Source organism: Octopus sinensis, linkage group LG2 (assembly GCF_006345805.1).
Source record: "Octopus sinensis linkage group LG2, ASM634580v1, whole genome shotgun sequence".
NCBI lineage: Eukaryota > Metazoa > Mollusca > Cephalopoda > Octopoda > Octopodidae > Octopus > Octopus sinensis.
The window spans coordinates 14,864,781-14,877,063 of record NC_042998.1 but is presented as its reverse complement, the minus strand read 5'-3'; the positions used below and the strand labels follow the sequence as shown (position 1 = coordinate 14,877,063).

At 34.3% G+C, this 12,283-nt stretch overlaps 1 protein-coding gene across 13 annotated transcripts in view; it reads right to left on the bottom strand.

The window, feature by feature from the left end:
* LOC115222461 (nucleolysin TIAR) overlaps positions 1 to 12,283 on the bottom strand; it is a 94,951-nt gene that overhangs the window by 20,367 nt on the left and 62,301 nt on the right. For all 13 annotated transcript variants that reach the window (XR_003882724.2, XR_005003217.1, XR_005003215.1 and 10 more), the window contains 2 exons: positions 11,367 to 11,454; positions 4,178 to 4,253 (listed from right to left, as the gene is read on the bottom strand). Coding sequence is in view for 2 of the 13 variants with exons in the window: in XM_036511679.1 (XP_036367572.1) it covers positions 4,178 to 4,253; positions 11,367 to 11,454 (164 nt within the window). In the remaining 11 variants the exon portion in view is untranslated. The remainder of the gene's footprint in view (positions 1 to 4,177; positions 4,254 to 11,366; positions 11,455 to 12,283) is intronic.

The window sequence follows — 12,283 nt, the reverse complement described above, 5'->3', positions numbered from 1 at the left end:
TATGTTTGAATGTCTGTGTTTGTCCCTCCAGCATTGCTTGACAACCGATGCTGGTGTGTTTACGTCCCCGTCACTTAGTGGTTCAGCAAAACAGACCGATAGAATAAGTACTGGGCTTACAAAGAATAAGTCCTGGGGTCGATTTGCTCAACTAAAGGTGGTGCTCCAGCATGGCCGCAGTCAAATGACTGAAGCAATAAAAGAGTAAAAAAAAAAGTATACACATCTTTGGTAGATTATTTTTTATTTTTTGCTGCCTAGGGCTGCTAAGACAGTTACATAAATCAAATTTCTGATGATTATCATTTTAATGCTTTTATCAAAATAACTATGAGAATAAAACATTGTCAAAAACCATGTTTAACCCTTTAGTGTTCGCATTATTCTGCCACAATTAATGCTTCTTCATCTACATCGTTTTGAATTAATCAGGCATTATCTTGTAGCTATGAGATTTTGATGAGGTAACTTAATTTTTAAAATGATATTGTAGGGTTGGTGTGAGAGACCAGATCTGGCCAGTTTGAACATAAAACAGGCAGAATACTTTTGGCCGGATATGGCCGGTTTAAATGCTAATGGGTCAAACCTAGTCACCACGTAGACATTGCAGACATCTAACAACTGTGATCAATGAGAGAAGGCTGGGCCATAATTATTTATGTCCTTGACGAACAGATCTTAACATACTTCTCTCACAGTTGGAAAGAAATGAGTTTAGAATGCAAACATTTAAGAGAAACATATAGATTAAAGTGTCCATGAATTTTGTTAGAAATGCCAATTATTAACTTGACTTCATTCAGAATCATTAAGACTTACTGATCTATTTTACAATATATACCTCAGCAGTTTCTTCTGCATTTTTCATAAAAATTTGCTAAATATTATAGAATATATCAGCATGGCTGTGTGGCAAGAAGCTGGCAGAAACATTAGCACTCCGGGCGAAATGCTTAGCGGTATTTTGTCTGCCATTACGTTCTGAGTTCAAATTCCACCGAGGTCGACTTTGCCTTTAATCCTTTCGGGGTCGATAAATTAAGTACCAGTTACGCACTGGAGTCGATGTAATCAACTTAATCCCTTTGTCTGTCCTTGTTTGTCCCCTCAATGTCAAACCCATTGTAGGCAATAAAGAAATAAAAAGCTTGATTCCCAATCACATAGTTCTGAGATCTGTCTCACTGCATGGCATCTTGGGAAAATGTGTTCTCAGAATAACAAATGCCTTGTGAGTGGATTTGGTAGATGGAAACTGAAAGAAGCTCACCATATACATCTGAGATTTTGTGTCTGTCTGCTCCCCACCACCACTTGACAACTGGTGTTGATGTGTTGCATGTAGCAATAACTTGGCAGTTCAGCAAGAAAAGACCAATAGAATATAAGTACTAGGCTTAAAAGAAAAAGTCCAGGGTTTGATTTGTTTGACTAAAACTCCTCAAAGTGATACCCCAGCATGGCCACTGTGAAATGACTGAAACAAGTGTGTGAGTGTTTCTTTGTTTTTAGCTTTCAGATAACTTTGTCAAAGGTAATGCTTATTTATCTACTTTGTTTTGAATGCATCTTGCATCACCTTGCAGCTTCAAGATTCTGGTGATGCAATTATTTTTAGAATGACATTGAGCATTAGATGTGAGAGCCTGGATCTGCAACGTCATTTCAAAACCATTAAAACTACTCACTTTTCATCTTTTTTAACTACGTAAAAAGCACCATCCCTCCATGGCCGTTTGCCAGCTCCGTCTGGCACCTGTGCGGGCGGCACGTAAAAAGCACCCACTACACTCACGGAGTGGTTGGCGTTAGGAAGAGCATCCAGCCGTAGAAACATTGCCAGATCAGACTGGGCCTGGTGCAGCCTTCTGGCTTCCCAGACCCCAGTTGAACCGTCCAACCCATGCTAGCATGGAAAGCGGACACTAAACGATGATATGATGATGATGATATTGGACGTACAAGTAAGTAAAACTGACAAAATGAATAGTGTCAATAGACAGTGTTCCATATCTGATGATAGAATGCAAGGAAGAAAGTTTTTCATGACCAAAACTATAAAAGGTTTTTAAAAATTCACTGTCAGTAAGTTAGGCACAATGCAAAATTAGTTAATTTGGAGTTTTGTGATTCTCACGTTTTCTCATGAGATGCATACGGATCAAACAGTGGACACAAAGTGCAGTGCATGTTTGAACTTAATGGAGCTCAAACTCATCTTACATTTTTTAAATAGGAAACAAGAGAAACTGTCACACATGAAATGCATATTTAAAATCAAACTGCCACTGTTGCAAAAAGGTAAAAACATATTTTAACAGCAGTCATGTCAATGTATGAAATATAAAGTGTGCAAAAGATAAGGAACATTGCATGCAACCAAGTTCAAAAGTTCAGTAATTTAGTTACTTATTTATAAAGTGTGTGCACACGCGCACACAGCCATACTGGCAAAATTCCCAAATAAAAGCCACTGTTTTGAAGCATATGTTCTGGGAGTAGATTGCTAACATTATCACCAAAACCAAAGCAATGCAATGAAGCCAATCTGTGACTGCACAGCCTGCAAGAAATAGCAGCTGGCATTCTATCAAATTACACACACCATTATTTCAAACGAAATATGACACAGATTATGAATTCCTAGATACACCTAAAGACAGGATGGTCATGAGTCGAATGACTCATCTACTTTTGCTTCATTGGAATTGATCTCGAGCTAAAGAAATAGTAATTTTGTGACTTGCCCTATATCTTGCACAATTTATGTGCTACCTGCTATCATATCTGCTATCAGTGTGGAGTTTACGAGCTTTTAGATTTAATATCACTCCTCCTCATCATCATTGTTTAAAAACTTTTCCATGCTGGAATAGGGTGGATGATATGACAGTAGCTGGCTAGCAGGAGGGCTGCACCAGGCTCTAGTTGCCGGTTTTGGCATGGTTTCTGCAGTTGGATGCCCTTTAACACTAACGTCAACCATTTCCCAGAGTGTCTATTGGGTGCTTTTTGCATGGTGCCAACACAGGTGCTTCTTACTCAATTTTGCAAAAATGGAATATTCAAGAATATGTCCTGGAAATGTTGAGTCACATGGGACATTCAATGAGACATAAGACTAGATTTCAATTACTGCATACCTTTCAAAAACTGGTTGAGCCATAATCAAATCTTAATAGAACATTTGATACTAAGTACTTAGCACTGAGTTGAAAAATATTCAACACTTCCAAAAGGTTCTATGAAAAACTATCTAATTTGATGTGGCAATACAGAGGTCCATTATTCAGTACAGAGTAGGCAAATATTTTAATATCACTGAAAATGTTTTGTGCTGCAACCAGCAACCCATGCAGGTTTTTCCAAACTGCTGAGATGTTCCATCTAAATAAGCCGCAGTAGAAAAGTGACCCAGATTTATACAGAATTTTAGTCCCAATTCAGTCACGTAGAGTATTCAAATGCATTGATACTCAAGAGAGAATTCTGAGGTCAGACATATACTAAATGCTTTTTCCTTTGCTTTAAAGAAAAAAAGAAAGAAAAATAAACAATTTTCATGTGGATTGTGCATAGTTGTGACATTTTTGAATGGCGACGAATATACAGTCAGTCATGGCAATTATCTGGTTCAACAGGAGTTTTTTAACATGTATATTCCAGAAGTTGAACAATATACTGAACTTCACATTGCTTTCCAAAAATATTTTATTTTATTGTTACAAACAATAGGACATATTGAACCCCTTCAGCATATTAACATTTGATGCAGTCATTAGTTTTGGAAACTAGACTGAAATCATCATCGTCGCTGTTTAACGTCCGCTTTCCATGCTAGCATGGGTTGGACGATTTTGACTGAGGGCTGGCGAACCAGATGGCTGCACCAGGCTCCTATCTTGATTTGGCAGAGTTTCTACAGCTGGATGCCCTTCCTAACAGCAACCACTCCAAGAGATATATACATATTTTCATTAGCACCCGCATTTAATACAAAAAACAATTGATCAAACAAGCAGTATGAATAACCATTAATGAGGTGAATGCCATAATTATTTGCATTTTGCATTTAGATTACTTTGAAACCATTTAATTGTCAAGCACCTCTGAGAAACCCCAAGCATATTTTTTTTATATTATAAATATGGAAGAAAAAAAAACTATTACTTACCACTTTGTTAACAAAAGAAACAAAACCATATCCCTTTGATTTCAGGGTTTGCGGATCCCGAATGATTTTACAATCTCTGCAATAAATTGGGGAAAGCAAAAAACAGAAAATTGAGTGAGAACTATAAAGACAGTAAGCCTGAAACACACGACGGCAAGCAGGCTGTATAAAAAGACCAAAGCAACTGTGGCAAAAAGCTACAAGTTTAACAAGCAACCAATAAAAATTTTAGTGACATCAATACAAATGCACTGATGATTCCCTCCCAAATATTATAAATGTAGACTTCTTCATGGGATTTACTTCCAGATATATTAACGTTTTTAAGTCAGCTTCATAGAACCTGTAGCTTAGTCGTAAATTAGTTTCTAACTAAGAAAATTTTAGTGAAAAATTATACTTTAAATGAATAGATAGTTAAAAGATGAAAAGTACATTTACAACATGTACTTTTGAACTAAAAGCTAATGAATGTATCTAATTTAACCAAATGTTTTTTTACTGATGTTTTTAACTAATATTCTAGAGACTTCAAAAATCAGGAAAAGAATGAAGAAAAATTCTTTACATGCAGAAAATATAGCCCACTATATTAAAGAAATTAGTTTCGAGGTGTATGTGACTGGCATTTTCCACTTACTTAAAGTTCCACTAAACTTGAAATTTTTTGATACACTCAAAGACTTTGGTGCAGATCATAAAAGACTAAAAAAAGTTTCAGTAGTTAATAACAAAGCAATGTTGTTACACCTAATACTGCATTGGTGTTAGTAGTATTATTGATTAACAAACAAAACTTTTTAATATAGAGATCAAATCTGGACTGTCTGCATGGGTTAGCTGGAAGAAAAGCTTTAACAGCAACAAGTTTTTTATGCAAACATGTACATAGTACTGCTACCAAATTTAGGCAGGGTTTTTGATATATAAATATATATATATATAGACTGATGCAGCAAGTGATTAGAGATTTAGCTAATGATTCAGTAATCATTAGGTTTCTTTTTTAAATTAAAACAACCGTTACTCATTCAACACAATGAGTTTATTAATGAATTTTTACAATTGTCAAGTAATAAGGTAAGCAATTAGCTTTCCTTAATTGGAGATAATACTGAAAGAATAATTGGATGCAGTTGGTTGGGATAAAATTGTCAACGTAAAGGGTATCAGGTAAACTTGGAGGCAAGCAGAAGGCAATTTATGAAATCTAATAAACCAGGTTTACAAAATTAAAAACCATAGGATATTTTGTAGAAATTTAATCAATCTTTTATATAATGACCTACTGAGCAAAAACTGCTAACTTGGGAGAGAGGAAAGTAAATGTTAGTGAATAAAAAGATTTTAAAATACAAGGATGTTTGTGGATAGAAATTATTGAATGGAAAATAATAATGAAAAAGAGTTTGGTTATGAAATCATGAAGTCAAAAATGAATATTGTACAGAAATATAGCTATTATAAAACCATGATGATATTTAGGAGTGTAAACCAAGACAGAAGAAGGATTTCAGGAGATATGAATCATAACATGGTTGGTTGACTGAGAAATGATGAAGACAAAGGAAAGCTGCAAGATATACAAGAAAAATTTCAATTGAAAAAGAGAGTCCAAACAACAATATTCATTTTTTATTCTCCATTTTTACAGACATGAATTATATATAACGCTAAAAATGAGGAAACCAAAACTTGTTACATAATTTCCAACAATTTCAACATTGTACTACAACAGGGGAAGCCCTAATGATGCCTTTAACAATCTCCAAACTCTATAGAAATTAGAACAATTTAAATTAGTTCCTAACAAAATTGCATACCTAAAATCTGAATGACAATAAAACCAGAAGTGATAATCCAATATACGAATTAGTATGTGCAGACAGTCAAGAACCTCAACTTTCAAGATAAAGATACCTTTACGAGTAGATAATTCTTCCAAAGAGGGATTAAATTTTCCACAGCACTTTAAAAGCCCCAGTCAGAAGCCTAATATAGTGTACATATTTACAAAAACCAATGGAAACAACTACAAGGAAAATGAAATACGGAGGGCACAATAAGCCTCAGGCTAAGAAAAACTGAGAGGATTGAAACAGAAAAATAGAGAAAATACGAAATTCAACAAAACGAAAGATGATATTAATATATCTTGATCCGTTACTACAAATAAGAAAGGAAAAAAAAAAAAACTACAGCTAATTAGTGGAAACCGGTAGATGTGTTTGAATGTATATAGAATGTGTGAGTGAGCATACACAGTAATGTGTACGCTAGTAATGTATCTATGTACGAATGAATATGCATTATTGTTGATCTTTTGCTGTTGAAGCCTTTCTAGTGCATTCTAAGAAAGCTGAAGATACAATTGCTACCCAGTAATGTGAACTAGCATGCCTGCTTCTCACCATTCCCACTAAAACCCACTGAAAACCTACAAAGAGGGAGGGTAATGATCAGAGTGATTAATAATAACCAGCAGCATCCATCAATGCCAGAGACATGCTCCAAAGAAACAACATAGCCAAATGGGCTATGGATACATTGTTTCCTTGCTTCTGGCTACAAAACAATAAGAGAGCTTGAAAAAAGTTTTAAGTGTCTAATCTGGTGCACTGCAAAAAGCGGTTAATAAATTTATTTTGATACATACTAAAAGAAATAAAATGGGAAGAAAGAGAATTAAAAATACAACACAAATGCAAAAAAGATAGAGGGGGAAATGAAATGAATTTAAAAATATACAGTAAATTTACCATGGTGTGTATGTAGAACGTATGTACATAAATACTTAAATTTATGCAAATATTAAAAAAGGGGGAAGAATGTGCTCCTAGAAAAAATTATATATAAAATAGGGGAAGGTATTGACTACTTGCAGGGAAGGTTGGAAAAATGTGTGATAACCACACACTCACACAAACACCACCATACATATACATCTTTACAAAAAGTATGAAAATATCAGCCATAAATAAAATAAAAGGTCCCCATATATATATATAGATATATATATATAGTTTTTGTTTACTAGCAAATAATATAAATGTAAGATTGGGTGAACAGACAGGGCAAGGATTACTGACACACATTTTTGCTGCTGCTGCTGCTGCCCAACAAGCAATCTATCTTGCACTCAACGCTGTGACATAGCAGAAGTGCACACACTACTCACACAGCGGTTTTTACAGGAAAAAAGAGAAAAAAAGAAATGAGAAAGGAAAAAAGAAAAAAAAAGTAGGAATGAAAAGGCATACATAGCCTGTGCCAAATTGCGCTTTATTTGTTGGTAGTAGTAGTAGTACACTGGACGACGGGTCGTGTCATCTGTTTGAAGTTAGGAAAAGTAACAATTACTAAATATGGCACCAGCAACAATGTTTGGAATTGAAGAATTGGAAAAGAAAAATGAGCAATGGCAACAGAAAAAATCCTTTTATTCCTTTCTTCATGTTCAATGGAGCTCTGGGATATTTCCCCGAGGCGCCAGTTTAGCAAGGAATTTAATTTTTAATATAATTTTTCATGTTTATGTATACATACAAAATATATATACATTAACCAAAGTTTTTTAAAGGTAAATTTGTTGGACTTAACAGAAAATTAAAAAAAAAAAAGAATAAAATACAAAATCACAAACTTACATATATATACAAAGATCAACCGCAATGAAATATATATGTAGTATAATTGCATGTGATAGTTGTAAAAGATAAATTTCCTCCAAATTTTGGTGGAAATTTCCTCCAAATACGATATCCTCATTTATTCTTCAAATAAAATTGCCCTCTAGGTCTCAAAAAAAATATTAAAAAAACAGGGAAAACAAATGAAAGCTAAAAATTTAAAAAGCATCTAAATAAATATAGAAGAAATAAATTGGAAAAAAAATAAATAAAGCAAAAAGTAAAAGTCACTCTCAGCCTAATTTTGTTAGTATATTGCATTTTCAAATTTTTTTTTTGCTTTTCTTTTTCTTTCTTTTTTTTTTTTTTGGGATATAATCAATACTTTTGGAAGATCAACAAGACAACACAGGTAAACTTCTTGGATACACATACAAAAATCTTTTTCAATGTTAATATCGAGCCAAAATTTCAATTCAGCATTTGACAGGACAACCTGATCATTCTACCACCATTATTGCATACAAAACTTGACAGAGACAATGTTTAATAACAAAGATTGAAGAGAATTAAAATTCATCTGCTAAATAGCACCTCTGCTATGTATGTACATCCTGAATATAACAATATAAAGTGACACACAGAGCCAGTCACAAAGCGTACATTTTAGTAGCACACAAGCTAACTCTGCCATACAGCCAAACAAACACTAACACGCAAGTTATGTCAATGACACCTTATTAGATTTTATATTATACACACACATGTGCATGTGTGTGCATATATACGTATGCAAGTATATGCATATACATGTATGAGCATGTGTGTATATATATATATATATGTGTGTGTGGAGGCGCAATGGCCTAGTGGTTAGGGCAGCGGACTCGGTCGTAGGATCGCGGTTTCGATTCCCAGACCGGGCGTTGTGAGTGTTTATTGAGCGAAAACACCTAAAAGCTCCACGAGGCTCTGGCATGGGGTGGTGATCCCTGCTGTACTCTTTCTTCTGTTGGCCTGCTCGCTTAGCCAGCGGGGTTGGCGTCATTCGAAGGCTAAAACAATGCGAACGCATTGTGACCAGCGATGTGTAACTACATCTGATGGACTGGTCGGTCATGTGATCACGTGATATATATATATATATACACACACAAACATGCACACAAACGCATATAATAACAAACTAGAAAACTAAATGGAAGATTAAAAAAAAAGGAATGGAGCGGGGGGAAGTGAAACAGAATTGATTTTAAAAAATTGTAAATAATGCACATAAGCCTTTTTATAAGTATAGATGTGGTAGGGTAATAAAGAAGTTCACTTCTGCAATTACATAGTTCTAGGTTCAATCCTAACTATGCAATCACCTTAGGCGTGCAAGTGTCTTCGTATCAGGTTAACCAATAGTCTGTGAGCGGAATTCAGTAGATGGAAACGGCAAAAGACCACAGTGTGTGCATGTGTGTGTGTGTGTGTGTGTATGTGTAAAAGTATGTGGATTGTGTCACTTGATACACCCTAATCTTATGGTTTGCCAAATTGAAACTTATTAGCGACAGGACTGAAACGCATACTGAGGAGGTAAGGGTTAATATAATCCACTAAATCCTTGAAGGCAGTGCTCCAGTACAGAAGCAGTTCAATGACTTCTGGCCAGTTTAATAATATAACCTTGTGTATAATTTTAATTGCAACCTCATCTGAAACAACAGTAACAGCAAACATAATAGTGAACATGGCTTCAACAATGACTTACTGCATGCTATTTTAATGCAAATTAGACTCAAGTAGCTTTATTGCAAACTGATTTAGACAGAGAGAGAAGGCAAAAAAGCTCTGTTAATTTAGCAACACAAGTTTCCTAATTTTAAAAGTCACTGAGCTGAAAAGTATAAACCAAAACAATCTTCCCAGGTTGTGATCATGAAAATTAGAAGTTACACATACACACAAACTTGAAAGGTGGGGGGGAAAATGAATACTGGGGAATAAATAGTGTGGGTTTGAAATCAGACTGGATGGTCTCAAATGTAAAGAATTGGGGCAAAATTTATAAACCTCAAGGCGTTTTATGCAGTTCTTTCACATACATTGTATGGAAGGTAGAGAAGAAGGATTGAAAGTGAGCTATCACATTGTTTAAACTATAATAAACGTTCTTGACTTCTAAAATTTTATATTGCTTCTATTCTTTACCTCACAATATCAACAAAATACCATGGAAAATTACTAAAACTCAAGGCAAAAAATATTCAACAGAAGAGTTAAATGGAAATTCATCCAATAAAAACGAAGATTATGAGGTTGTCCCATAGAACAATTAAACTATATAGCAGAAACTGATGAGAGAATTCTAATTCTTGAACACCAGAAAACCTTTCCAAGTAAATCAACGTGTCTAGGAAGTAATTTTTTTTCACTGAAATATTTGAGTGAATTAATCATATATTACTGAAAATAATCATTTGGATAAGGTCCATGATCCAGAAAGCAGAGCTAGAAACAAGGCATTTTGCAATGCTGTCAAACTCAGCTGCTTACTGAAAGCCAAGATGTTATCAGCTGGGTAATCCTAAAAGATGCAAAGATTTGTCGAGTAAAACGTCAAACTTGTTGCCTAAACAGACGAAGACCATTCATTCATTATGATTGTATATGTATATTGGTAAAATAATTTACTTCCCGAGTGAGTCTTCTGCAGTCTACCGCCGAGACACACTAAAGTCATGAAATACTTCAAAAGTTGGCCAAAATAAAAAATGATTCGGAATGCATTCCTTCTAGTCAAAAAATATTCCTTTTATCATATGTGAATTACACATAGTATATATCTATTTTCTATGATGACATATAAGCTGATATTACAATTACTACAGTACAAAAAAGGACCTATATGGTTTTGTTTACACCAAAGTTCATAAAATGGTAAGATTCTACCTAATTACATACATTTTTTTTTCTTCCAAAACAAAAATGAAATTTTAAGCGCTCACCAACCTAAAAAAAAAAATTACATGCAACATGTACATTGAGGGAGAAAGAAATTGATTATATCATAATATCCAATGCATGTTCAAATTTTAAGGGTCTGACCTCAACAGGTGTAAAATATATTTTACACAAAGAATTACGTAGACTTAAGGAAGATAACTGTGTCTATATTTCTCGAGTTCTTCAATGTCTTGCAGTACGCATTGAGTGATTGCATTTACATGCATGCAGCTGCATACTGGTGTATGTGTGTGGTGAGTGTGTGTGCATGTGTGTATAGATTTTTGTGATTTCAAATTATAATCAAACTCTTGTATTGTGTCAGACTGAAGTCTACATTAAGCTAATTGTATGTGCTCAGTTTTAAGCAAAAGCTTCAAGCTATCTTTAGAATCTATAATACCTTTAATAGGGGAGTAAAAATCAACTGCATCCAACCAAGATTCAAATAACCAATACTGCTCTGCTTTTTGATTTTTAAGACAAGCAACTACAAACTTTGAGCTTACATGGTTAAGCAACATCTTGTGACGAGAACCATAACCACATAATAGTCATATACTTACGATATTTCTCCAAAAGCTTTAAAGGCATCCCGTAGTTGATGAGTTTCAATATCTGGACTTAAATCACCAACAAATATATGGAAGTGTTCTGAAACAAACATTTAAAAAATTGACAAATTTAATTACAATTCACACAAAAGCTATTAGATCATAATACACTGAAGACTAACTAAAATACATCTGTTTTTAATAAGGGCTCTATTTCTGAAAGGTTTCAATGAAAAGTCCTTCCCAATGTCACTAAATTGAAATACACAAGCTTTATCATCGCATTATGCTTTAATACTAAACAACATACAGTAATAGCACATTCCAATAACACTTTTTTAAAATATTTCTTCCAGTTTGTGTGTGAATACAAGGATAATATTTTGATTCACTTTATTAGTAAACAGCCTCTAAGACCAATCAGTAATGTTAAAAAATATGCCTCAAATGTAGAAGGACACAAGGTCTTTCACAGTGTAAGCAATGGGTACACTTGCACTGGAGAATTTAAATTACTGGTCTAGAGACCAATCATGGCTGCCCTTTCTACTGTGTGCACTCCATAATTAAAGAAGAGATTTAACTATTTTACAGTTCGGTGGTTAACAGAAGGAAATATATTTAGCAGTAAAAATATTTATGCCAACCTAAAAACATCAAAACAACCCACACTGCTTCATATCCAAACGTACATGCAATTGCTGTTCCTTGCATCTTTAATTTTATCAAACAAGGAATCGTCTTTTTCACTCCGTAGACCCATTACAAAAAGGGCTGAATTTGCACTTTGCTTACACTGGATTTACCATTTCATGTTTATGTATATTCAAGCTTTTGCGATCAGGGGACAGCCAATGGACAGATTTTTGTACTAAAATCTGTCACCTATTCATGTTGAAGTGGTCAACCTACAGCATTCAGAACTAAAA